At 41.1% G+C, this 25817-nt stretch overlaps 3 protein-coding genes across 5 annotated transcripts; 2 read left to right on the plus strand and 1 right to left on the minus strand.

The window, feature by feature from the left end:
- Positions 1-87: 87 nt before the first annotated feature.
- On the plus strand, positions 88-17365 carry LOC134651844 (eukaryotic translation initiation factor 2 subunit 3-like). 3 transcript variants are annotated; one of them, XM_063506964.1, is made up of 9 exons: positions 144-373; positions 830-1004; positions 5729-5965; positions 6880-7097; positions 9211-9396; positions 11595-11777; positions 15066-15203; positions 16243-16391; positions 17187-17365. In XM_063506964.1, exons 1-9 carry the CDS (start codon positions 311-313, stop codon positions 17242-17244), a joined length of 1407 nt encoding a protein of 468 aa, XP_063363034.1. In that variant the 5' UTR covers positions 144-310; the 3' UTR covers positions 17245-17365. The 3 variants fall into 3 exon arrangements, with proteins under 3 accessions (XP_063363033.1, XP_063363032.1, XP_063363034.1); XM_063506963.1 differs by lacking the exons at positions 5729-5965; positions 6880-7097; positions 9211-9396; ... (2 more) ...; positions 16243-16391; positions 17187-17365 and adding an exon at positions 1741-3293 and having other exon boundaries at positions 88-199; positions 276-373; XM_063506962.1 differs by lacking the exons at positions 5729-5965; positions 6880-7097; positions 9211-9396; ... (2 more) ...; positions 16243-16391; positions 17187-17365 and adding an exon at positions 1741-3293 and having other exon boundaries at positions 118-373.
- LOC134651843 (cullin-5) lies at positions 17357-21118 on the minus strand. Its single transcript, XM_063506961.1, has 4 exons — positions 21012-21118; positions 20363-20924; positions 18242-19872; positions 17357-17550 (listed from the first exon to the last, which is right to left on the minus strand). The coding sequence occupies exons 1-4, from the start codon at positions 21018-21020 to the stop codon at positions 17413-17415; spliced, it is 2340 nt and encodes a 779-aa protein (XP_063363031.1). The 5' UTR covers positions 21021-21118; the 3' UTR covers positions 17357-17412.
- A 224-nt stretch (positions 21119-21342) lies between these two features.
- LOC134651435 (uncharacterized) lies at positions 21343-22635 on the plus strand. Its single transcript, XM_063506542.1, has 3 exons — positions 21343-21458; positions 21538-21950; positions 22433-22635. The coding sequence occupies exons 1-3, from the start codon at positions 21376-21378 to the stop codon at positions 22603-22605; spliced, it is 669 nt and encodes a 222-aa protein (XP_063362612.1). The 5' UTR covers positions 21343-21375; the 3' UTR covers positions 22606-22635.
- Positions 22636-25817: the final 3182 nt, after the last annotated feature.

A 25817-nucleotide genomic window follows, 5' to 3' on the forward strand; every position in this document is an offset into this window, starting at 1 on the left:
TATGTACTTACAACACTAGCTGTACTTTACTATTTGAGCTGATTTGAGCCCCTAGTTTTACCGCTCTCAATAGAGGATCTAGAATCAAGTTGTCTATGGAACTTGTCAAACACGTAAAAAAATAAAATTTAGTTTATGTCTATACATCCATGCCACTATAGCCGCGCCATCCCGCCACGAAATCTACAAATTTTGTGAGGTGAAATAGTTTAAATTCATGAGCAATAGTCCACTAAGACTCGAGTAAAACTATTTATCATAACCATTATTTGTAGACGGCACAACAAGGATTACTATCTGCGGCTGAAACATGGCATCGAGTGAAGGACAGACTGCCAAGTCAAACTTGCATCAGCAAGACTTAACCAAACTTGTAAGTACAAAAAGAGATAAAGTACCATTTTGCTTGAGTCCAGGCGATTTCTTTGAGAATTAAGCTTAGAGTCCGAATTTGCTATTGCGTTAGGTTTTAACGGTCGATTTATATCCTGAATTTTGAAAATAGCACATGAAATTTTCATTCTCTGTAATTCGTTGAAAATATAGTAGAAGCTTAAGTCTGGATTCGTTTTTTCATTGCTTCTACTCTGTTACTTACTTTATTTTAACCTTGTGTACATTGCTATAAAGCCCCGTCTCCATATCGCGCGGCAGGCTATAGCCGCGCGAGCCAATGTTCGATAGTTTGCCGCGCGATATGGAGACGGGGCTTACTATTTTACTCTGTAAGTGTGACCAAATTCAGTAAGGTTCTCATGATATAATTATCTTAGAATCATCATTATGTTATTAAAATAGTAATAGTTAATCATTACTTTTACTATTTCAGGATATCACAAAATTGTCAGCTCTGTCTCCTGAAGTGATCTCCAGACAAGCAACAATTAATATCGGTACCATTGGTCATGTAGCTCACGGAAAGTCAACAGTTGTGAAAGCAATCTCAGGAGTGCAGACCGTCAGATTCAAGAATGAACTGGAAAGGAATATTACTATCAAATTAGGTATGTATATATTTACCAACTTTATTTAATGTATGTTCTGGTTGAATGTGGTATTAAAAAAACCGTTGTACCTATATTTTATTACAAAATTATTACTTAAACCTTAACGTCTAGCCGCCCAGGGACCTATAAAAGTCTCCTATTTCATTCTAATTTGAATCTTTATTTTGACAAATCAAAATATCATTTTGTGTGGCATTTTTTGACATCTGGGTGGATAGAGGTTAATTTAATATTGCACTAAACTTCATTAAATTTACACTTAACTCCATGTAGCAATATGGTTCTATTAAAACTAACTAATTTCATAATTTATCATGACAATGATGATTCTGACAAATAAATACATTTTATTTCATGCCTTCATTAAGGTATTGCGTCATTGTAGGTACTAATATTATAATCATACACTTTATTTTCTATTAAGTACAAAATTTGTTCATCATGGACTATAATTTGCCACCAAATTTTCTTATATATCTGAAAAATTATGCTTTGCCATTTGAGCTTCATGTTTCATTTTAATTGAGTCATGATTTTTTTTTATTTAAATTTAGTGAAGTGTGAGCTAGTAATCAGTTTTAAAGTATCTTTTTATAACTTGCAAAACTATGCAGTAGTTGTACAATGTACCATGTGAATAGGTCTATAAGTAAATGTGAACATATTTATGCTCTAAATTCTTACCTGAAGTTAATGTAGCATTTACTAAACTTATTCACATGGTATGTTGCAGAGCGCCTGTCGGACTCAGTGTTGAGGTTGTTTCGTGAAAGAGCTGACGAGAAAGATGAGAATATGTTTGCGGAAAAGTTGAGAAAATCGAGAAAAAGAAACCATTCACTAGACCCCGGGGAAGAAGATATGCCTGTAGCCAAGAAACAGAAGAAAGGCAAGGTGAAGCAGAAAGAAGATGACTACATCATAGAAAAAATTGTTGACATAAAATTTGAAAACGGCAAAGAATATTTTTATATAAAATGGAAAGGTTTTGATGATGATGACAACACATGGGAACCACTGGCACATCTTGACAACTGTCCGGAACTTCTGCATGAATTTCTTACTGATAATGAATTAACATACTGTGAAAGTATTGATAAACTAAAAAATGAAATTTCATTTGGAGATTTGCTCAGTGAAGATAACTTAATAGCTAGAATAGATGAAGTAGATGAGACTGACTTATACAAACTAAAGGAGGCATTAACAATTAAGTTACTCACCATGATAATTTTACCTGCAGAAGAGGAACAATTTGCCGCAGAACTTGTTCTAGATACTAGAAATATATATCAACTCTATGTGTTGTGTAGAAAGAAATGCCGACAGATGATGTCCTTAAAACAATGGGAAGAACACATAAATCAAGTTGATAAATCAAAGAAACTTACTATAGAAAATGAGGTTGATTTGGCTGGTCCACCAGAAAACTTCACATACATAAATCAGTCTATTCCTGGTGCGGGTGTGACCATTCCAGATGACCCTCCAATAGGGTGTGAATGCACTGCCTGCAACTGCCGCTCTAAGTCCTGCTGCGGAATGCAGGCGGGCCTGTTTGCGTACACCGTCAACAAGAGATTACGCGTCGCATCTGGGACGCCAATTTACGAGTGCAACAAAGCCTGCAAATGTTCAGCAGATTGCAACAACAGAGTTGTCCAAGGAGGAAGAAATATCAAGCTATGTATCTACAGAACGGCCAATGGGTGTGGGTGGGGTGTCAGAACAGAACAGAACATAAAACAGGGACAATTCATCTGTCAATATGTAGGAGAAGTAATTACTTTTGAAGAGGCTGAGAAACGCGGGAGGGAATATGATGCTAATGGCTTAACATATCTGTTTGACCTGGATTTTAACTCTGTGGAAAATCCTTATGTAGTTGATGCAGCGCATCTCGGCAATATATCACATTTTATAAACCACTCCTGTGACCCTAACCTGGGAGTCTGGGCCGTGTGGGCCGATTGTCTTGATCCTAATCTTCCAATGCTGGCATTGTTTGCGACGCGGGATATTGATGCTGGAGAGGAAATATGTTTTGATTATTTGCAGAAAGCAAATGATAATGATGAAGAACCTGGCAGCCATGCGCCTCGGAGACCCGTGGTAGAGGCAGATGACGCAAGTATTCCAAACGGTGATGAAGCAACCACCGCAGACGCCCCTGCCTCTCCTGTTAAATCCAGATTTGAAATTCAACAGCAAAATATGAGCATGATAAGAAACAGAACTGAATGCAAATGTGGGACCATGAAATGTAGAAAATACTTATTTTAAATTGTACAAGAGTACAAATTACGCACGAAGTTTAAATTGTGCACGAGTTGCAGTCGCCGCGAGCACTCGAGCCTGAGGATGGACCCCCGAAGGGCCTGAAACATGTCGCCAATAGTGACTAAAAATTCAAGTGAGTGAAACCGTTGTGCTATAAACAGTGTACAAGAGTAGCTCAGTTTTACAAAATTGATATAATTTCCAAGTGCTTATTTTACTTACAGTATCACAACTATCACAAGTATATATATATATGTCTATACACTGAATCTCTTTAAAGCTTGAATTAAATAAGTGCCTTAGTCTAAGCGCCTTTGATCTTTATGAAATAGAAATCATTGTTGTAATTGCATATTTTTATAAAACATTTATTGTCATTTTATATAAAACTTTTGCTGATTGTTAACTTTTACGTCCTCTACAGTTTTACAGTACTCTCATTATATACATATACGGTAAGAAGCGAATAATGACTGTGTAAGATAAAATAAGGTTCATTTTCGCAATTACTAACTGAACAAATATATACATTTCAAATACTATTATGCATTTGTTAAAATAGTGACATGAAAGTTATGTGTAATAGTAATAGGGTCTTGTAGATGTTTATTTAGTAATAAAATTGGACGTGTATAATTTCGGTATTTAAGCTGAAATATTGAGTACTTCCTTACATGTTTCTTTTTAGAAATTTGTTTATAATGATTAGGATGATTATTATGATTTCAGAACCATTGGTTGTTGTAGCTAGTCAGCAGCAGAAGTGACTAAGCGGACGAGGTGTTTAAAATAATCTGAGCATTACTTTTTGGCAAACAATAAGAACCTATGTTGATAATTAAGTATACAAAGAAAAATTTACCCGCTTAGCCACTTCTGCCATTGACTCTCCTTGTAACATGCTCTGTGGTGCATGTTTTAAGTTTATGGATTGTATATTAAGTATTATACTAATAAATTTATTAATATTCATTATTGTTTTATTCTTTAACAGTTTACCGTCTTCGTGAAAAAATAGGTAGATGTAAAATATTCTATGATTTTGCATTTTCATCAAAATAGTTGATTTTTAATTACATAGTTCATTTAGTACAGACCTTTTCTTGCTTTGCCTTAGTAAATGTCTCCGTAAAAAAACCCGTTTTTAGTGAAAAAACTTCTTTGGGGAAAACTAGGTTTAATAAACTTAACTAGACCTGGGACCGCAGCACGGTTCCATTTTTATCGACTATCACTATGCCCGTCACTTTCGCACTTACATACTTGTTAGAACGTGACAGGCATGGTGACAAACGATAAAAATGCGACCGTGCTACTAGGGCAGGGGTCGGTAAAGTCGGTATCTAATGCGTGGTTCTATGGAGTTACGATTGCGGCTCTTCAAGTCACCCACAAGAATCTTGGAGTTCTTAGACCACTACACCTAAAACGACGCTTGAGATTCCTAAAAGTGGTTATGTCTATTACGCTTTCTCTTCCTAAGAGCCCATCAACGTGCACACTAGCACCACTGCTAAATAATCTTGATTATTTAAAATTAACGAAAGATATTTAAAAAAAGAGGGCCGCTCCACTACGTATCTTGTATTAAAGTATCCTTTGAATACATCAAACTATTTTCTATGTTGCTGGATTCGTCAATCTATGAACTCAAAACAAAAACGGCCGTTTTAACTTTGGACGCATAGATTGACGAATCCAGCAACATAGAAACTAGCTTGATGTCTCAAAAGGTACTTTAATACAAGATACAGTATATAGCGGCCCCCTTTTTTAACCTTTTGGACGCCAATGACCGATATATCCGCACCGTAGGTTCAACGCCAAAGACCGATTAATCGGTCACAGACCTACGTGCATATGCATAAAGTTCATATAAAGTTCAATTTCAGTTTTGACACTTCGGTGACGTGGCAGCTTTTGTGTTTGACACGGCGTCGAAAAGGTTAAATGTATTTCGTAAAATTTAAATAATCACTATTTATTTAGCAGTGGCGCTAGTGTGTACGTTGATTAAGCTTACCGACCTCTGAACTAGACCACCCTAATTCATAATATATATTCTTTATTTATTATTCTTAAACAATATAATCATTGTGTCAGAAATCACATTAAATACAATTTATAAATAACTTAAATTAGCGACCTATTAAATATTTCCTCAGTACTATAGGAGCATCTAGCTAGTCAATAAGAACGACTTTAACTTGCGCTTAAATAAAAACCAATCCGTAATAACTTTTAGGTCAGTAGGGAGCTTATTAAATAGAGTGACTGCCTGATATTTTGCAAACTCTTACAAACCTCTGTTAAATTTAGCAAAATCAGTAAATCGTCCAGTATTAGCAGTAAAAACTACTGTGACTAACAGAAATTACAAAACTTATGAGTAAATACATAATTATAGTCCCAAAATCTAACAACATTGCATTGTAACCTAGGTTACGCGAACGCGAAAATCTACAAATGCGACAACCCGAAGTGCCCCCGGCCCACCTCGTTCATATCCGGCGGGTCCTCGAAGGACGACAACTTCCCGTGTCTGCGCGCCAACTGCTCCGGCCGCTTCCAGCTCGTCAGACACGTCAGCTTCGTGGACTGCCCCGGGCACGACATCCTCATGGCGACCATGCTTAACGGCGCCGCGGTCATGGACGCGGCTCTACTGCTCATTGCTGGTTCGTTTCATAATAGACCTGGTAGGGCTTCCAACTTGGCAGACATGTATGCTGCGTCGACTGCCCCGGGCACGACATCCTCATGGCGACCATGCTTAACGGCGCCGCGGTCATGGACGCGGCTCTACTGCTCATTGCTGGTTCGTATCATAATAGACCTGGTAGGGCTTCCAGCTCGTCAGACATGTCAGCTTCGTGGACTGCCCCGGGCACGACATCCTCATGGCGACCATGCTTAACGGCGCCGCGGTCATGGACGCGGCTCTACTGCTCATTGCTGGTTCGTATCATAATAGACCTGGTAGGGCTTCCAGCTCGTCAGACATGTCAGCTTCGTGGACTGCCCCGGGCACAACATCCTCATGGCGACCATGCTTAACGGCGCCGCGGTCATGGACGCGGCTCTACTGCTCATTGCTGGTTCGTATCATAATAGACCTGGTAGGGCTTCCAGCTCGTCAGACATGTCAGCTTCGTGGACTGCCCCGGGCACGACATCCTCATGGCGACCATGCTTAACGGCGCCTCGGTCATGGACGCGGCTCTGCGGCTCATTGCTGGTTCGTATCATAATAGACCTGGTAAAAATTATATCCATTTTGTGATGATTCACACAGAAAATGATAAAAACCCGGTAAAGTGCGAGACTGATTTGCGCTCGGAATTTCCCAAAGAATGCTATATTTTATTTTTTCCCTAATTCATGAATTCAGAATATGAAAGTTCAAAGTTGTTATGCCATAGGTAATAATTCTATTTTTCTTTACTATCATACTAAGTTTTGGGTTTGAGTCCAAAAAAGGAGCATTATTTTACTTTAGGGCGCATCCACATCTGGCGTCTGCGCCTTTCGCGGTTTCCCTAGATCTTGATAAGCCTTCAACAGATAATAAATACATCGTACCATTCCATAGGCAATGAGTCATGCCCCCAACCGCAGACCAGCGAACACTTAGCCGCCATCGAGATCATGAAGCTGAAGCACATCCTCATCCTGCAGAACAAGATCGACCTGGTGAAGGAAGGCCAGGCCAAGGAGCAGCACGAGCAGATTGTCAAGTTCGTACAGGGCACCGTGGCTGAAGGGGCTCCCATTATCCCCATTTCAGCTCAGCTCAAGTACAATATCGAGGTAATAAGACCAGGGATGTTACGGAGCTCCGTTTCCGTTAAGCCGGAACTTCCGTTTGGTATTACACATCCGTTTCTGTTCCGGTTCCGTTATTTTTGAAACGGAAGTTATATCGGATGTCAATGCTTAGCGCGGCAGCGGGACATGAGCGGTGTACATCAAAAACAATCAGGTTTATACCAGTCATTCGCTCATAGCCCCGCTTGCCACGTGCTGCAGTAATTAGATGTTCTGGTTTATCCGTGTTTTTGAATTTAAAGTACGTATTCGTATGTGTTGTGTTGTGTAATGTATACCTACTGATAGTACTGACTCAGGCTCCGGTTCTGGTTCCGGTTCCGTTTTCGGTTCCGATTCCGTTTCTGGTTCCGATAAACTAAATTTAAAACATCTGGTTCCGCTTTCGGTTCCGATAAAACCACATCCGTTACATCCCTGAATAAGACTAATAACCAAATAATATCAACCAACTGAAGTCTTGCTGGAGACCTCTTTCAAAGCATTGGTACCACAAATGACAAAAGTTGGTCCACGTGTTTAATGCATCCATCCATACTTCCCGGTCTAGGTTATCTTGTCATACCTATATAAATATCTTTGTCTCCACTACATAGTTACATCCACAGTTTTTGGACTTCTTGGTTTAGATTTTAGACCCTAAGATATAAGACCCACCTGGTGAACGCCAGGCCAAGGTGCTGCACGAGCAGATCGTCAGCTCAGCTCAAGTACAATATTGAAGTAAGTTTCTATAATATGGGAGTGAAGGAAATGCAAAAACTGTTATAAGGGAGGATCAACTATTTCTTGTTGTTATTCTGTCCGGTCAGCCAAGAGAAAATAGTAGCATAGTTTGTTAGAAGACATTGTCCACCGCCTTCTTCTGACACGCTTGGTAGACGGCCCTCTATGGAAAGGGTTTATAAGTTTCACAAAGAAGCGTGTTTGCAGAAATTAAATGCCTAAAAATCAGGTTTTAAAGAATGACCCAGGGGAACGTAACCATGGCAACGAGTGACAAGAAAAAGTTTATTCACCCATAAAAGGCTTAGTTCTTGTTCTTGGGAACCAGGAGACATATTTTAGGGATAAGAGAAACTTAAAGGATTTTCAAAAACTCCTCGTATCCGGCCATAGCGACCGCTCATTTCAGTTGCATCCTGTACCTACTAGCAAAGTTTTATTAACATCGTGTTTGCAAACGCTTGTTTGTGTGGTATTCTTATGTATAAAATTCGTACTAAAAAAAATCCAGAAGAAGAAATTAAGAGTTCAAGAAATAACTATTGTAATGAGACGACAGCGAAGAAGATAGCAAAATATTTATTTTATGAATTAATCACAAGTTAAACTTAGAATACTTTAGAGTCGAGGCGTCCACACGGATAGCCGTGGTAGGTTGCCTGAGTATGTACTGTCGCGGGTGCCGCGGTAGTACCTATGGGAGAGCTCTGTCCGTCACGGGTGGCCGCGGTGGACTGAATGCCGGGCGCTGCGTCGGTCGCATTTATACAGGGTGGCGCATTCAGATCGGTCAGTATGGGAAAATCTGAAACTATAAGACATACGACGATCTCTTCTTAGGAACCATGTCATCGATTTTAGTAACAAGAAAAACTGCATTCATACATTTAAAAAAAATGTGTACTCAGCTCGGGAATCGAACCCGGACGTTTTGAAAAAAAAATCTAAAATTATTTATATTTAGATATCGATTGTGTAGGTCTTAAGCAGTAAATGTTACTATGAAACATGATGTCTGAAATGAATAAAATGCATTGTTTTCATATCCTTTAATTTATTTTAGTATGTTTTCGAAATGGCCACCATTTTTTTCAATACATTTTACATAAAAAAAATTTAAATGTAATGAATGCAGTTTTTCTTGTTACTAAAATCGATGACATGGTTCCTAAGAAGAGATCGTCGTATGTCTTATAGTTTCAGATTTTCCCATACTGACCGATCTAAATGCGCCACCCTGTATAGGGGCGCGGCGCAGGAGTGTGTGCCGTGTCGATATTCCGATAGCTGTGTGCGTGAGTTGTTTACGTTTTCCCGGCGCGGCGCGTTGCTAGGGTCTTCGGTACTACACTATTGTTTTCTTATTCAGGTACTTTGCGAGTATGTCACAAAGAAGATCCCCGTACCGCTGCGGGACTTTACCTCCCCCCCTCGCATGATCGTCATCCGTTCCTTCGACGTGAACAAACCGGGCTGCGAGGTCGATGACCTTCGCGGGGGCGTCGCTGGTGGCTCCATCTTGCAGGGAGTGCTCACTGTCGGCATGGAAATCGAGGTACCGTCACTGAAATGAAATGAAATGAAATCGTTTATTCACAATGAACATATGGTATTATAAGATCTTAAATTACAAGCATCGCGTCCCATGATATATTCAGTCTAGGTAGACGTGTGAAAACAGTTGTCAGTGATTAGGTAGATCACTCTGTCGTTTAAAGTTCATTATATTAGGTATATTTACAAGATGAATTATCATTTAGCATCAACTAACAATATTTAAAACATGAAAACACTGTATTCAGTTCTTTATTTGCGAATATAGACAAAGGCCATGCAAATACAATAATAAAATATCAAATAAATACTTAATCAGTCAACAATAAAAACATTATGACAATAACAAAAACAAACAAAGAAGAAATCCAGAAATAAAACATTACCAACAGTTAACAAATAAATTAGATTGCTTAATTAATTGTAAGTATAAATAAAGTGAGATTGTCAAAACAGTTATAATTTGGTCCAGAATTTCATAAAATATTCGTATCAATAAGAAGGATTTAAACTATGTCAAAATATGAAATTAATTAAAATTGGGTAAAATAATTTAATCAAAAAATCGAGTATAATATTCGTTTAGGCTGTAAAAGGGCCTACACACAAGATAGTTTTTAAGTTTTTTACTAAATATTTGGAGATTTTCAGCTGTCTTTATGTCATCATCTAGTTCGTTAAAAATATTTAATGATGTCCCACCTGTTCGGTCCAGGGATGTTGCGGATGCAGATTTTTTGACATCCGCGGATGCGAATGCGGATATTTAAAGGCTCACATCCGCGGATGCGGATGTCAAGATTTGGTACTTAGAAAACGTCAAATATTACATTTTTAGTATTTTTTTATTTAAGAAAAACGAGACGTTTAGTATTTGAGCAAGAATATAGTTGCATTATATTTAATAAACAGTAACTTGGCCGACTTTTCTGGATCTAGACGATTTCGTTATAGGTAATGACGAAATTACCTAGCACTTACGCCGCCGCTAAGACTTTCCTGTACCGACTTGTTCGACATCCGCATCCGCATAAGCTCCGCATCGATTTTATGCGGATGCAGATGCGGATGTTGAAAATAATGCGGAAGTTCCGCGGTTGCGGATGCGGATGCGGATGTTCGCAACATCCCTGGTTCGGTCCATACGGCCATTCTAACGTAGCGAGCTTCACCGTTTTTTTTTTATTCATTGACACCAGGGATGTTGCCAATATCCGCATCCGCAACCGCGGAACATCCGCATTATTTTCAACATCCGCATCCACATAAAATCGATGCAGATTTAATGCGGATGCGGAGGCGGACCAAGTCGGTACAGGAAGGTCTTAGCATCGGCGTAAGTGCTAGACTGCTAGGTAATTCAGCCATTAGCCAAAAAAACCTATTAGAAATTAGCAGTCAAGCGTGAGTGGGACTTAATGTACCCGACTTGGAACCCGAGTCCGACTCGCACATCTCCGGTTTTTGAAATAAAAATTACTAAAATGTAATATTTGACGTTTTTTATCTAGGTACATAAAAAACGTCAAATATTACATCCGCGGATGTGAGCCTTTAAAAATCCAAGTCCAAGTCAAAAAATCGGCATCCGCAACATACCTGATTGGCGCCCAGCCAAACAAGACATCCGCGCCAGGCCATAAAAATTTCGTCGTATTTTAACCTGTAGAATCCCACGATATGACGTCACCATAAGCGTTCTGGCTCATATATGAGCCGTGGGAGCTGACAGATTAAGCTGTATTACCACGATCCCGACTATCGGGTCGTCCGGCCTGGTAACGAAATCATAAAATACCCGATAGTCGGGGTTTCGGCACTGAATGTGTTAAAACTCTTGAGATCTTATAAGTATTTGACCTGTATCTAACTTTACAAGCTTATAGCTTATATTATAAGCTTATATCTGCTCACCTGTCCCGTCATCTGTATTTTGTAATGAACTCTTGCAAGCTAAATTAGACTTATGTACTTTCCATTATTTGATTAAGCTGTGAGTAAGCTGACACTTCATTTACTTATGTAAGTTGGGCGACAATACAATATTATGGTACTATCGAATCGAGCTGATCTGATGATGGAGACTGGAGGTGGCCATAGAAACCCTATAAAGCAACACAACTTCATTGTGTTTGTCTGTTGAAAGAAAAGTTGTCTGTCAAAAAACTTGTTTTAACCTTTCAATGTGTTACGTAATAGGTGCGACCGGGTCTGGTGTCAAAGGACGCCGATGGCAAGCTGACCTGCAAGCCCATATTCTCGCGCATCGTGTCGCTCTACACCGAACAGAACGAGCTTCAGTACGCCGTGCCCGGCGGGCTCATCGGCGTCGGCACCAAGATCGAACCCACCCTGTGTCGCGCTGACCGACTTGTCGGACAGGTTAGTTAACCTTGCTGTATACATCGTGTCGCTCTACACCGAGCAGAACGAGCTGCAGTACGCCGTGCCCGGCGGGCTCATCGGCGTCGGCACCAAGATCGAACCCACCCTGTGTCGCGCTGACCGACTTGTCGGACAGGTTAGTTAACCTTGCTGTATACATCGTGTCGCTTTACACCGAACAGAACGAGCTGCAGTACGCCGTGCCCGGCGGGCTCATCGGCGTCGGCACCAAGATCGAACCCACCCTGTGTCGCGCTGACCGACTTGTCGGACAGGTTAGATAACCTTGCTGTATACATCGTGTCGCTCTACACCGAGCAGAACGAGCTGCAGTACGCCGTGCCCGGCGGGCTCATCGGCGTCGGCACCAAGATCGAACCCACCCTGTGCCGCGCTGACCGACTTGTCGGACAGGTTAGTTAACCTTGCTGTATACATCGTGTCGCTCTACACCGAGCAGAACGAGCTTCAATACGCCGTGCCCGGCGGGCTCATCGGCGTCGGCACCAAGATCGAACCCACCCTGTGCCGCGCTGACCGACTTGTCGGACAGGTTAGTTAACCTTGCTGTATACATCGTGTCGCTCTACACCGAGCAGAACGAGCTGCAGTACGCCGTGCCCGGCGGGCTCATCGGCGTCGGCACCAAGATCGAACCCACCCTGTGCCGCGCTGACCGACTTGTCGGACAGGTTAGTTAACCTTGCTGTATACATCGTGTCGCTCTACACCGAGCAGAACGAGCTGCAGTACGCCGTGCCCGGCGGGCTCATCGGCGTCGGCACCAAGATCGAACCCACCCTGTGTCGCGCTGACCGACTTGTCGGACAGGTTAGTTAACCTTGCTGTATACATCGTGTCGCTCTACACCGAGCAGAACGAGCTGCAGTACGCCGTGCCCGGCGGGCTCATCGGCGTCGGCACCAAGATCGAACCCACCCTGTGCCGCGCTGACCGACTTGTCGGACAGGTTAGTTAACCTTGCTGTATACATCGTGTCGCTTTACACCGAACAGAACGAGCTGCAGTACGCCGTGCCCGGCGGGCTCATCGGCGTCGGCACCAAGATCGAACCCACCCTGTGTCGCGCTGACCGACTTGTCGGACAGGTTAGATAACCTTGCTGTATACATCGTGTCGCTCTACACCGAGCAGAACGAGCTGCAGTACGCCGTGCCCGGCGGGCTCATCGGCGTCGGCACCAAGATCGAACCCACCCTGTGCCGCGCTGACCGACTTGTCGGACAGGTTAGTTAACCTTGCTGTATACATCGTGTCGCTTTACACCGAACAGAACGAGCTTCAATACGCCGTGCCCGGCGGGCTCATCGGCGTCGGCACCAAGATCGAACCCACCCTGTGCCGCGCTGACCGACTTGTCGGACAGGTTAGTTAACCTTGCTGTATACATCGTGTCGCTCTACACCGAGCAGAACGAGCTTCAATACGCCGTGCCCGGCGGGCTCATCGGCGTCGGCACCAAGATCGAACCCACCCTGTGCCGCGCTGACCGACTTGTCGGACAGGTTAGTTAACCTTGCTGTATACATCGTGTCGCTCTACACCGAGCAGAACGAGCTTCAATACGCCGTGCCCGGCGGGCTCATCGGCGTCGGCACCAAGATCGAACCCACCCTGTGTCGCGCTGACCGACTTGTCGGACAGGTTAGTTAACCTTGCTGTATACATCGTGTCGCTCTACACCGAGCAGAACGAGCTGCAGTACGCCGTGCCCGGCGGGCTCATCGGCGTCGGCACCAAGATCGAACCCACCCTGTGTCGCGCTGACCGACTTGTCAGACAGGTTAGTTAACCTTGCTGTATACATCGTGTCGCTCTACACCGAGCAGAACGAGCTGCAGTACGCCGTGCCCGGCGGGCTCATCGGCGTCGGCACCAAGATCGAACCCACCCTGTGCCGCGCTGACCGACTTGTCGGACAGGTTAGTTAACCTTGCTGTATACATCGTGTCGCTCTACACCGAGCAGAACGAGCTTCAATACGCCGTGCCCGGCGGGCTCATCGGCGTCGGCACCAAGATCGAACCCACCCTGTGTCGCGCTGACCGACTTGTCGGACAGGTTAGTTAACCTTGCTGTATACATCGTGTCGCTCTACACCGAGCAGAACGAGCTGCAGTACGCCGTGCCCGGCGGGCTCATCGGCGTCGGCACCAAGATCGAACCCACCCTGTGTCGCGCTGACCGACTTGTCGGACAGGTTAGTTAACCTTGCTGTATACATCGTGTCGCTCTACACCGAGCAAAACGAGCTGCAGTACCCACCCTGTGTCGCGCTGACCGACTTGTCTGACAGGTTAGACAACTTTATAGGTGCTACATATTTGGAAACCATCTTAAACGGATAACTTACACCTAACCCCGAACTAAGCATCGCTTGTACTATGGGTATTGGATATTGGACAGATGGAATATCACCCTAAGATTAAAGCTTCCTATCAAACCTTGTATTACAGGCATGGGCTTTTTCTTTTCATTTGGCTTTTGTCTATGTACGATGTCATCTTGGCTAGGCCCCCTGGTAAGGTTATACGCCCTGTCTACTGAACCAGCACACCGCCTACAAAATAATCAATATGTATTTCGCTCTTATCACACCCACCACTGTCATCATCATCTTCCTCGCGTTGTCCCGGCATTTTTGCCACGGCTCATGGGAGCCTGGGGTCCGCTTGGCAACTAATCCCAGTAATTGGCGTGGGCACTAGTTTTTACGGAAGCGACTGCCATCTGACCTTCCAACCCAGAGGGTAAACTAGGCCCGTATTGGGATTAGTCCGGTTTCCTCACGATGTTTTCCTTCACCGAAAAGCGAACTGGTAAATATCAAATGATATTTCGTACATAAGTTCCCACCAGGGATGTTGCGGATGCCGATTTTTTGACATCCGCGGATGCGGATTTTTAAAGGCTCACATCCGCGGATGCGGATGCGGATGTCAAGATAGTACCATAAAAAACGTCAAATATTACATTTTAGTAACTTTTATTTCAATAAACCGGCCAAGTGCGAGTCGGACTCTCGTTCCAAGGGTTCCGTACATTAAGTCCCACTCACGCTTGACTGCTCATTTCTAATAGGTTTTTTTGGTTAATGACTAAATTACCTAGCAGTCTAGCACTTACGCCGATGCTAAGACGTTCCTGTACCGACCTGTTCCACATCCGCATCCGCATTAAATCCGCATCGGTTTTATGCGGATGCGGATATTCGCAACATCCCTGGTTCCCACTCACCACTGTATGAATACTTTATTCCCCCAGGTCCTGGGCGCCGTGGGCGCGTTGCCCGGCATCTTCGTGAAGCTGGAAGTGTCGTATTACCTGCTGAAGCGGCTGCTTGGCGTACGCACCGAGGGCGACAAAAAGGCCGCCAAAGTACAGAAGTTGACCAGAAACGAGGTAATTTCATAGGGATTTTTTTATTTGACTAAGTCTTGCATCATTCCACTAACCCGGGGTTAACCAGTTAGACCTGGTGTTTCCATGGTTACCAGTACAAGTTGACACTGAGTAAACGGTTTAAACGCATAACCCCGGGTTAGTGGGATGGTGCAAGTGGGCCTAAGTTGTTTTTAGGGTTCCGTACACTAAGGGTAAAAACGAGACCGTAGACTTCGCTGTCCGTCCGTCTGTCTGTCACCAGGCTGTAACTCGTGAACCGTGATAGCTAGACAGTTGAAATTTTCACGGATGTATTTTTGTTACCGCTATAACAACAAATACTAAAAACAAAATATATTCTTTTTTTAAGTGGGGCTCCCATACAATAAGTGTTTTTTTTTTGCGTAATGGTACAGAACCCTTCGTGCGCGAGTCCCACTCGCACTTGTTTATGTTTGGTAAGTGACTCTTAGCCGTCATACATGAGGGGGAAACAGATGTGGATGATTCGTATTGTATCAAAAAATTAGGACTAATGGGAATACACCAACTTTCGAAGAAAATTTGGTACAGAAACTTTTTTCGTCAATGTATTGAGCCTCGTCTCCATATCGCGCGGCAAGCTATCGAACATTGGCAACATGTTCGATAGCTTGCCGCGCGATATGGAGACGAGGCTTTATATTAAAGTTTTTAGGGTTCCGTACCCAAAGGGTAAAAACGGGACCCTATTACTAAGACTCCGCTGTCCGTCCGTCCGTCTGTCACCAGGCTGTATCTCACGAACCGTGATAGCTAGACAGTTGAAATTTTCACAGATGATGTGTTTCTGTTGCCGCTATAACAACAAATACTAAAAACAGAATAAAATAAAGATTTAAGTGGGGCTCCCATACAACAAACGTGATTTTTGACCGAAGTTAAGCAACGTCGGGCGGGGTCAGTACTTGGATGGGTGACCGATTTTTTTGCTTGTTTTGCTCTATTTTTTGTGGATGGTGCGGAACCCTCCGTGCGCGAGTCCGACTCGCACTTGGCCGGTTTTTTTTGATTGCAGGTGTTACTAGTGAACATCGGGTCGCTGAGTACCGGCGGGCGCGTGATCGCCACCAAGGCCGATCTGGCCAAGATCACGCTCACCAACCCCGTGTGCACCGAGATCGGAGAGAAGGTCGCTCTCAGCAGGAGAGTCGAGAACCACTGGAGGTACGTGCTTTAGGTTCACCCATAGACTAGGAATCCTCTAGACTGAGTCACAAAATAGATACAGTACAGAAATCAATCTACATACAAAGTGCGCTCGAGCAACGCACACATAGACACTGCTCACGGACACGATATCTCGGACCGGTTGGGACCAGTCTTCTTCTTCTCGTGTCGATGGTTGTACGGAACAGGGTAATGTTTTCAAAATGACGGGCGTTTTTCCGAGCCTTGGTAATAAAGTGTGGCTTTCCATAGAGAAGATCCTTGTTTCATCTGCCATAAGGAGCTTTTAATCTGAATTCCTACTGGAATTTCAGATGGAAACATCCTTATGGTACTTGAAGAATAAGGACCCTTCTCTCATGGAAAGCCACAAATGTTCTTAATCCTTTTCCAGTCGTAGTACGATTTATCGACCATATACGCGCCAATAGAATTTCAACTTTAGCATGTCGAGTTAAGGTTCGAATTAGATTGGATTTTCGGGAAATGTGACTTGTCTTCAAATTAAGCATCAAAGCTGGATATATTTGGATTTTTTGGGAAAACCTTGTAGATTGGTGCGGCCTAGAAAAGGGTTAACATACCAGTTTCAATCTAAAATGAAGGAGACTGTCCTTATTGCACTATTTGCGTTCATTCTCCAAATTACATTTACCTCGCTGAACAAGAACATGTTCTTGTATTTATCACAACTGCAAGCATAAAATCTTTTCCTGTTACATGTGCATTTTACAGTTGATTTATTCCAAAATGTATGTTATATTATAATCATGTAAATGTTATTTTTTACAGGTTAATTGGATGGGGACAAATTCAAGGAGGCGAAACGATCGAACCAGCCAAGAATTAACTGTGTTGTCAAGTTAAACTTTTATATTATGCTATCATTACATTTAATAAAAAAATATATGACAATCTACTATTATTATTCAAGCAACTTTACAAATAAAAAGTAGATATAGTACATTTCATTAAGATTTTATTTCATTTTGTGTCTGTTTACATTATTTAAGGTGATTTAGGCCATGTATATAAAAGTGTTGATATCCTCGTCGTCCCGCCGCATGTACTTGTGTTCGATCAGCCACTCTAATTGCTCTTTAATCATCTTTTTCGATGGCAGGAACATATTTTTCAATATTTCAATAAGCTCACTCTGTAACAAAAATATGAATTACTTGATGAAAAATGATTGATCAATAGCACAGACAAGACATCCTCTAGACTGAGCATAGTAACGCTACCCCCTCTGCCACTTATACGGTAGTTTTACTCCATCTTCGAGTCAATCCCGTGCCGTGATTGGTCCGTGTCTTTGAACGGACCAATCACGGCACGGGATTCGCTCACCTCGTCCCCCCGCACCGCCGTATTTTTGGCAGCATCGGTTTCATGAAATAATTGCTCTAAACTCAGTCTAGAGGATTCCTAGTCTATGATCAATAGTAACTAATTAGTAAAATTAATAGTTTTAAAATACTAAATAAATAGGTAGGTACAACTGCAAAAACTAAAAGCTGTTATTATTTTCAAAGGAAACATATTGTACGCAAAAAGCATTTTATAAATCTGTCTGATAGGAAATTCGATAAAAAAAAAACAGAACACTGACAAGTTGACAACCTCTTTGTCGAAAGAATTAATGTAGGTGGTAATCTTAAGGCCTGTCTCCATATTGCGCGGCAAACTATCGAACATTGGCTCGCGAGGCAGCCGCGCGCAATGGATACCGGGTTGGCTCGCGAGCCAACGCGATCTGATCGAGCCAACCCGGTATCCATTGCGCGCGGCTGCCTCGCGAGCCAATGTTCGATAGTTTGCCGCGCAATATGGAGACGGGCCTTTACCTGGAGAGCAGTGTTTGTGATGCGTTTCCTCATCTTCAAGATCTTTATGATGGCTTCTTGCGTCCGCAAGATGCGTAGCTGCACGATCGAGTGGTTGTCCTCCAGTTGCGAGCGCTCAGTACTCAGCTGCAATCTTCCGATCAAGTTTATTTTACCGCGTCTCTGGGGTTTCCCGTTCTTGATCAGAGCAAACTCTTGATTGACCCAAAACGTCGTGTTTTCAGCAAAATCTTTAGGGTTCTGCACGGCCGGGGCGTAACACAGCAGTTGTCGCTTTAGTTTTGGGAACGCAACTAACGACCACAGGGTTCTTCTCAACTCTGGGTCGGGAAGTTCTGTGGCCAGGCGCAAATTTTCGTAGCTTATTTTCTCCATAGGCCTTTGATTCCACGCGAACAACACGGCCATTTGGAAAGTTGTGACGTCGAGATCGAACCTTCCCACGGCATTTGCAAACGTTATGGTTCCGTTGCTCATGTGGTGGTACCATTGTAGTTTTCTGCCAGAATGTTTTTTCTTATAAAAGTCTTCAACTTCTGGAATGTAATCTTCCAGCTCTAAAGGAAGACTGACTGTGACCCTTTCCGAGCCGCGAGCCCAGGCTCCTGCGTTAAGTATTTTAATATTAATGGCGTCGTGGCGCGTCGTGTCTGCTCTGAACTGTGTATTGAGATCTTCACTAACCTTGATGTCCTGAAACATTCGTGCCAGTTTGTTCACATAATCGGCAGGCATTCCAACTTCTCTTAGCCATTCTACCATGTCCTCCTCTCTCTCGGAATCAGCGCTAGAATCTAATATTAACCTTCTAGTTAAATGGGCCTTATGATACCTCATAAACACATCTTTGTTTTCAATGTATTTCAACACTAACAACACATCCTTTAGTCTTGACTCTATTTGCTCTGTAGTTAAGCGTTTACTTAATGGCGTTTTTCGTAATAGCATATCACAATAATTAGCCAGCAGTTCAGGGCACTTGCTCTCTGGAGCGGTGCCTTTTGTCCCGCGAAGGAGAGCAGATGATGGAAGTTCAAGTTTGAAGACTGTAGTGTCATTCACAACACACTTGTATGCCTTATCCCTGGCAGTTAAAAATCTAGGGTCATCCATAAAAGCGTCCTTAGCTAAGGTACTGAATTTCTTAAATAAGTCTAATAACCTCTCTACATATTTTTCTGAGTCTGTAGTTATAATATCAGCAGAAGCAACCATATCGGCTAAACCGGCTGATACAATATGAGCTTCGAGGTCCCTTAGTATGGGTGTTACACCATCTGGCACTCTGTCCAAGAGCCGGAACATTAGTTGAAGCTTATCCATCTCTCCGGCTTTGATGAGAGGTGCACTCTCTGCCAGTAAGGTGGGGAGATGTTCCCCAATCAGTACTCTCTCGCAGCATTGAGTAAGTGCGGCAACACTGCCACTGCCTGGCTCCAGGTATCGGTGGGCCCGAGATTCTTCCTCCTTAAGTCTCTGGTCTGCATATTTCATGTATGATTGCACACCATTTGCTGATAAATGCTCGCTGGCTTTGAGTTTGTAAAACTCTTCTGTTGCTTGCATGTAAGCTGCTTCGAAATTGTCTCTATATATTTGTAATTTGTCAACAGAGTTGGAACACAAATTGACTGTAAGAGAAAAAATATCCATTAGTGATTAAAATTATTATGTTAAGGTTTGACAAGTGAAACTTTGAAATTCCTCAAGCATTTCAACGCAAAGGTTTTAACTTACTGACAGTAATTCTAAGTTAGCCTTTAATTTAAACCTACAGCATCAGATCAATATCCTCCCAATTTTTAAGTGGTAAGTGTTATTATACATACAGTATAATCATCTAGTCTTAGGTAATACCTAAACAAAATTTCATGTTATTATAATGATATAGGGCTACCCTTGGTCTAAACCAAGCTAAGATAGCAGCAATTTTGATAGCCCAGACAGTGGAAAGATAGTAAAATAACATGCAATGCTGCCTTAGTGGTAGTTAACACATTCACTGCCAGACAAAAAATTAAACAGTACTCCAAAAACCATGCATTATCTACAGGCATCTTGGCAGTGAATATGTTAACATACTAAAACCAGTACTAAATAGTGGCTATCTTAATAACTTACCATAAGATTCCCTTACTCCTATTACTAGCTGAGAGTCAAATGACTCTCCATTGCGTTCTGCCTGCACAAGCTTCATGGCAGAGTCCTGCAATCGCTGCTTAATGTCCATAAAGATACTCTGGTTCCATGAGTCTAGCATCAGCTTCCGCACGAGGCTATCTTCATTGTTATTATTGTTGTTTTTCTTCTGTTGATTCGATGTATTTGAAGTAGACATTTTACTCATGTTATTGATTGTGTTTTCCAACTGCCTAAATGGTGTGGGTAGATAATTACATTGTGTAAAAAACTTGCCCCATTCTGCTATATAAGCTTTCAACAGCGCTTGGTCTTCCCTTTGTGCCAGCACCCTTGCCTGTGCTTGCTTTATGTACATCATTATATCTTGCTGCAATGCATCTCTTAACTTGTAAGGCCCTCGATCGTCCCACAAGCACACAGAATGGACAGCTCCAAAAAGGTCTTGCCATTCCGGCTGGGTCACAGTCTCCTGCTTCAGTAACTTCAAGACTATAGGACGCATCGAAACCCATTTATCCTCAAAGGTGACTTGTCCTTTTTCCTACGGGAAGAGTAAACGAAAGTTATTACTTTTACTTATACATTAAATCTCGGCAGCATTTCATACAAACAATAAATCACAACTTACCTTTAACATGATTTATTTTATAGAAATGGTCTTTATTTTCCATACGAAAGTTCACTAATCGTCATTAATCAAATCAGCTTTTTTTTATTGAATGACCCTGAATTTTCTAGGCGATGTCAGGCACAGATCGTAGAACTACACAGCCATACAAGGGCTCGATGTGATTTGTAGAGCCCATTAGGGTATGTACACACAAATATCACGCGATGACTGCATGGATAATCTGAGTGTAAAGATCGTTTATAAAAAAAAAAAACTAGTATTGTCAAAATAAAAAACAAACCTTGATTTTGGCGACCCATTTCATTTTTCACTGTATCATCACATGGTTTATTTAAATTTATAATTATCAATCCACGCAAATATGACCACTTTTGGCGAAATAGCTGAGCCAGGTAGCCGTAACCTTTGGGAAGACTGGGATGATTCCAGTCAGGATCTGATCAAGTGTGTTTTCGTGTTTTTGTAATACTTTTTCAGTGCTACTTTTAGTGTTAGTGTTCATTATATATAATGTTTGTTCCAGATTTCAATGGCAGAATTCCTTAGAAGTACCGAAAGAAATTGATGATGTGATCATTTTTGAAGGGCGATATTTATCAGACTACATAAAACATCAAAGTCAATGCTCTTTAGTAAACACCGTTTCTGGGGCCAGCATTAATCTGTATAAACTGAATAATTGTAATGGATACATTTGTACAGTTAGAGACTACAGCATAGTTCAAAGTAGCAAGATAATAGAATTGCTGAAGGATTATTTGTTGCACAGTCGAGAAGTGATTGCTGTTCAAACAAAACCACTGTCCGACTACAACACTACTGAGCCAGTACTGGACTGCGTCGTCAGAAGCGTATCCACGACAAAGCTTCCCAATTCAAGATTTACATATCCTAAACTGGAACAGCCAAATATTATTTCTGGAGTAGCAGCAGGCGGTAATTTTATTTTAACTTTCTTTTTTAATTTATATTTATTATCATAAATGTTCCTTAGAGGGGTAAGCAGATGCCGGCAGACAAACTGCTCTATTCTTGCTGAAGTCTTTGTGTATCTTGCTATGTACTTAATATCAAAATTAACCCTTTAACCGCCAGAGTCTGATATATAAGACATTACATATCCAGCTCATTTCGCCACAGTCTGATAAATAAGACAAAGATCTGATTTGGTTTTTACAGCACATTTATAACTCCCGTAACTATGCCAACCTTTGCGTGGTACAATTACCGTCGGTGGCGACACGAGCATGCGCGATCAAAAATTGATGGCTTAGGTTAAAGTGACTCAGCCACATGACATACTTGCACAAATGCTACAGCAAATGTCTTGCAGGCAGGAAATTAACATCACAGACTTACTACAACCCTTCCACTGTATAGCAACCAATTAAGAGTTAATTTCGTTCCTTCTTTTCCAGCTATTTCCTTGAGAGAGCACATGGACCTGACTGGGACAGCAATAGTATGTTACATCGAACACCCGGAAGACTATCAAATAGATAAAGTTCAAAAACTTCTGGAGAAATTCAACTTGTACCAAAATGATAAAGCAATGCCAGGCACACTTTTAAATTCTAATTTGTATATTTGATTCAAAAATAAAAAAGTTGTAAGAAAATATATTTTTGTGTGATTATAGACCGCGGGCCAGGAGCAAATATCGTCAGTCATCGCCTCCCGCTTGATACTTTGTCAGATGATAGTTTAGATGCTATCATGAATTAAAAAAATAGTCAGCCGGTTGTATCGCGGTGGAAAGGCCGTTGGTTGATCACCAAACATGTAAAAAAATTTTTTTTTCAGTCATCGCCTCCCGATTGATACTTTGCCAGATGATAGTTTAGATGCTATTATAAATAAAAAAAACCGTCAGCCGGTTGTATAGCGGTGGAAAGACCGTCAGCTACTTGCATAAACATGTAAATATTACGCGCCTACCATTTATGTCCGTAAATCCGTAAGGCGTTTATTGAAATGCCTGCGAAAAACCTACATGCAAAGTTTCATGATTTAGTTATTACTATAATAAAAAGGTACAGCGCTTATTTTTTACATGTTTATGCAAGTAGCTGACGGTCTTTCCACCACTATACAACCGGCTGACGGTTTTTTTTATTTATAATAACATCTAAACTATCTTCTGACAAAGTATCAAACGGGAGGCGATGACAAAATTTATTACATTTTTTTACATGTTTCGGTGGCTGCCATTCCTCAACCCACCAACGGAGCGGCAGCTGACGTCCATGAGGGATCACCATACATAGCCGTTAACCAATATACGAGTTATCGCCCGGGAGGCGATTGGTCATGGAAATCTGTTCGTGGCTCGCGGCCCATTAGTTGATTACCAAACTTTGAAATCCAAAAATGTTACACACATGCTAACAACATTGTTACAAGTTAGCAAATAACCTTACTTGAAATCATGAAAGTTATTTGACAGTGTAACTTAACATACAAGCAATCATGGCTCAATGGACACATTACCTTGTGTCTGTTTATTACGCATTTTAATCACTTTTTTCCTAAGGATGATAATGTAACATGACCGTGTCGTCAAATCGTGCGTTCAAACCAACGCACGTTATAATCAACCTACATATAAAACTTCTCTAGAACCACCTGGCGGTCTAGCATGACTTGCATTCTCGCGCGCGAGTTCATACTTGAAGTCGCGCCAGATGTATGGAGTCGCGCGCGAGAACGCAACTCATGCTAGACCGCCTGATTTGGGTTACAGATATATTGTTTATTAATATAATTTCTTATGGCACAGGCACAGTATTATTTTCAATTCTAGCTAGCGAGCATGTTCATCGTCAAAATAAAAATGTAATAAAACCATTTCTTTTTACCTTAAATTGGTTTATTAGACATCAATTATACAACACAATAAAATTACAATGATATAAAATATAATTCATAAAGAAAATAAAACAACAGAACCCTAAAAGTATAAGTAAGCACAGCCTATTGAATCGCAGACCGGTTTTGAGTTTGGTTATTAAAAAGCAAGCACGAAACGAAATACGCAAATTCTCATTTAGTCTCTTAAAATCCTATTAATTTGCAGCTATGGTGACAGACTGCAGACTGTATTTCTACCAAAATTACGCGCTTCCAAACATATCAAACAAACTGTACTGATATGAATTATGAAAGCCTCAACTTTGAATTCCTTGGGAACTAAAATCCAGACCAGACCCTGTCCTTTCAATTAAACAAGGCTTAACATGATCTTTAAACGTATTTTATGCATGCTTAATTTTTAATTAAGTAATAAGTTATAATTATAACCATTACATTTTAATGAATTTAAAGATATGGCAATAAGTTGACTATGCGCTAACTATAAGACCAGCGCATAATTATTACGGCACGACACTGGTGGTGGAGAATGAACCTTAAAGTTATTAAATTGAAGTTGCAATTCTAGTGGTGACAGCTTGCAGAAGCATTGTTAATGGAATTGCGACCGTAATACTATAGCATTGTGGTTCATTATTGTTCCGGCGTATCTCATCTATATCTTCTAAATAGTTGACAAAATGATTACTGTAGGTACTATCATCTCCTGGTGGTTATAGATGGTTTTATTGCATTCAAATATATGTTATTGCTTAAAAGGCTTTTTGTGATACATACCACAAAACATCTAGATACCTACTGATACGAAAATTAATTGAATGTTCAAAATTCATAACATCTGTCTATTATACAGATGATTGCTGTCTTTTCAATTTGAAATAGGATTTTATTTATTTTCTTCATCATATTCATGATTTTATTTTGTAAGAAAATAATTGAACAATACTTAAAATTTATTATTTACATCTCAACCATTATAAACAACCGAACTCATTTAATTTTTCATGAAACCATATTTTTATAGAAAATTCCGCGTAAATTATCATTTTATATACAGATTACCTTGTCCATTGCAATAATAAACATATCATGTAAAATTAGTTCTAACAGTCAACAAAACCAATATTTACAATAATACGTAATATATATGATATGAGTAGTTCCATGCATGTAGGTACTATTGTAATTCATTAATTATCTCTTGGAGTAAAATAGCTACGCTAAAACGAATACAAGTTTCAAAAGATAGGAAACGTGAAATAAATATTTTTTTGCACCTGAGACGTCTTAATAATATAGACGGCTAATCACTACAAAAAGTTGCGCTGCTATAAAATGTTTCTTCTACGTGACCTGGAGGCCTAGCCAAGATGAAAACCATTCGAATTTTAAATAAATAAATAATGTACGTAAATAGTCACATGACTTTTAGTAGCATATCTCATCCCGATATGTTTTTTTTCTTTTCGTATGGCGTTTGTCGATGTACGATTGTCATCTTGGCTAGGCCCCTGGGTGGCTCCATCTAAATAAACACTTGTACGAACGCAACTTGGTTTGTATAATTTAGCAGTAATTATTATTAACTCGTCTTGGTGCGACAAAAAGGGTTTTATGAAGGCCACTTTTTCTCTACTTTTGAACGCGCAAATACATATTAAATATTATTTATTTTGTAACGCAGCTCTGTTTTAGTGTTTTAACTTGTCAATACATATATTATTTTCGTAATTAGAATATCAAAACGATTTGTCTACACCCTTCTCAACTTGTAAGAACAACAAATAAAATTTCAGAAAATATCAATATTAACTTAATAACTATCAAATATATATGTTTATGTTTATAGTCATTTCAGTTTTAAACCAGTCATTAAATAGAAAAGATAATAAGTTTAATAAAACTATACCCATACAAAAAATTTGGCTACCA

Source organism: Cydia amplana, chromosome 10, assembly GCF_948474715.1.
Source record: "Cydia amplana chromosome 10, ilCydAmpl1.1, whole genome shotgun sequence".
NCBI lineage: Eukaryota > Metazoa > Arthropoda > Insecta > Lepidoptera > Tortricidae > Cydia > Cydia amplana.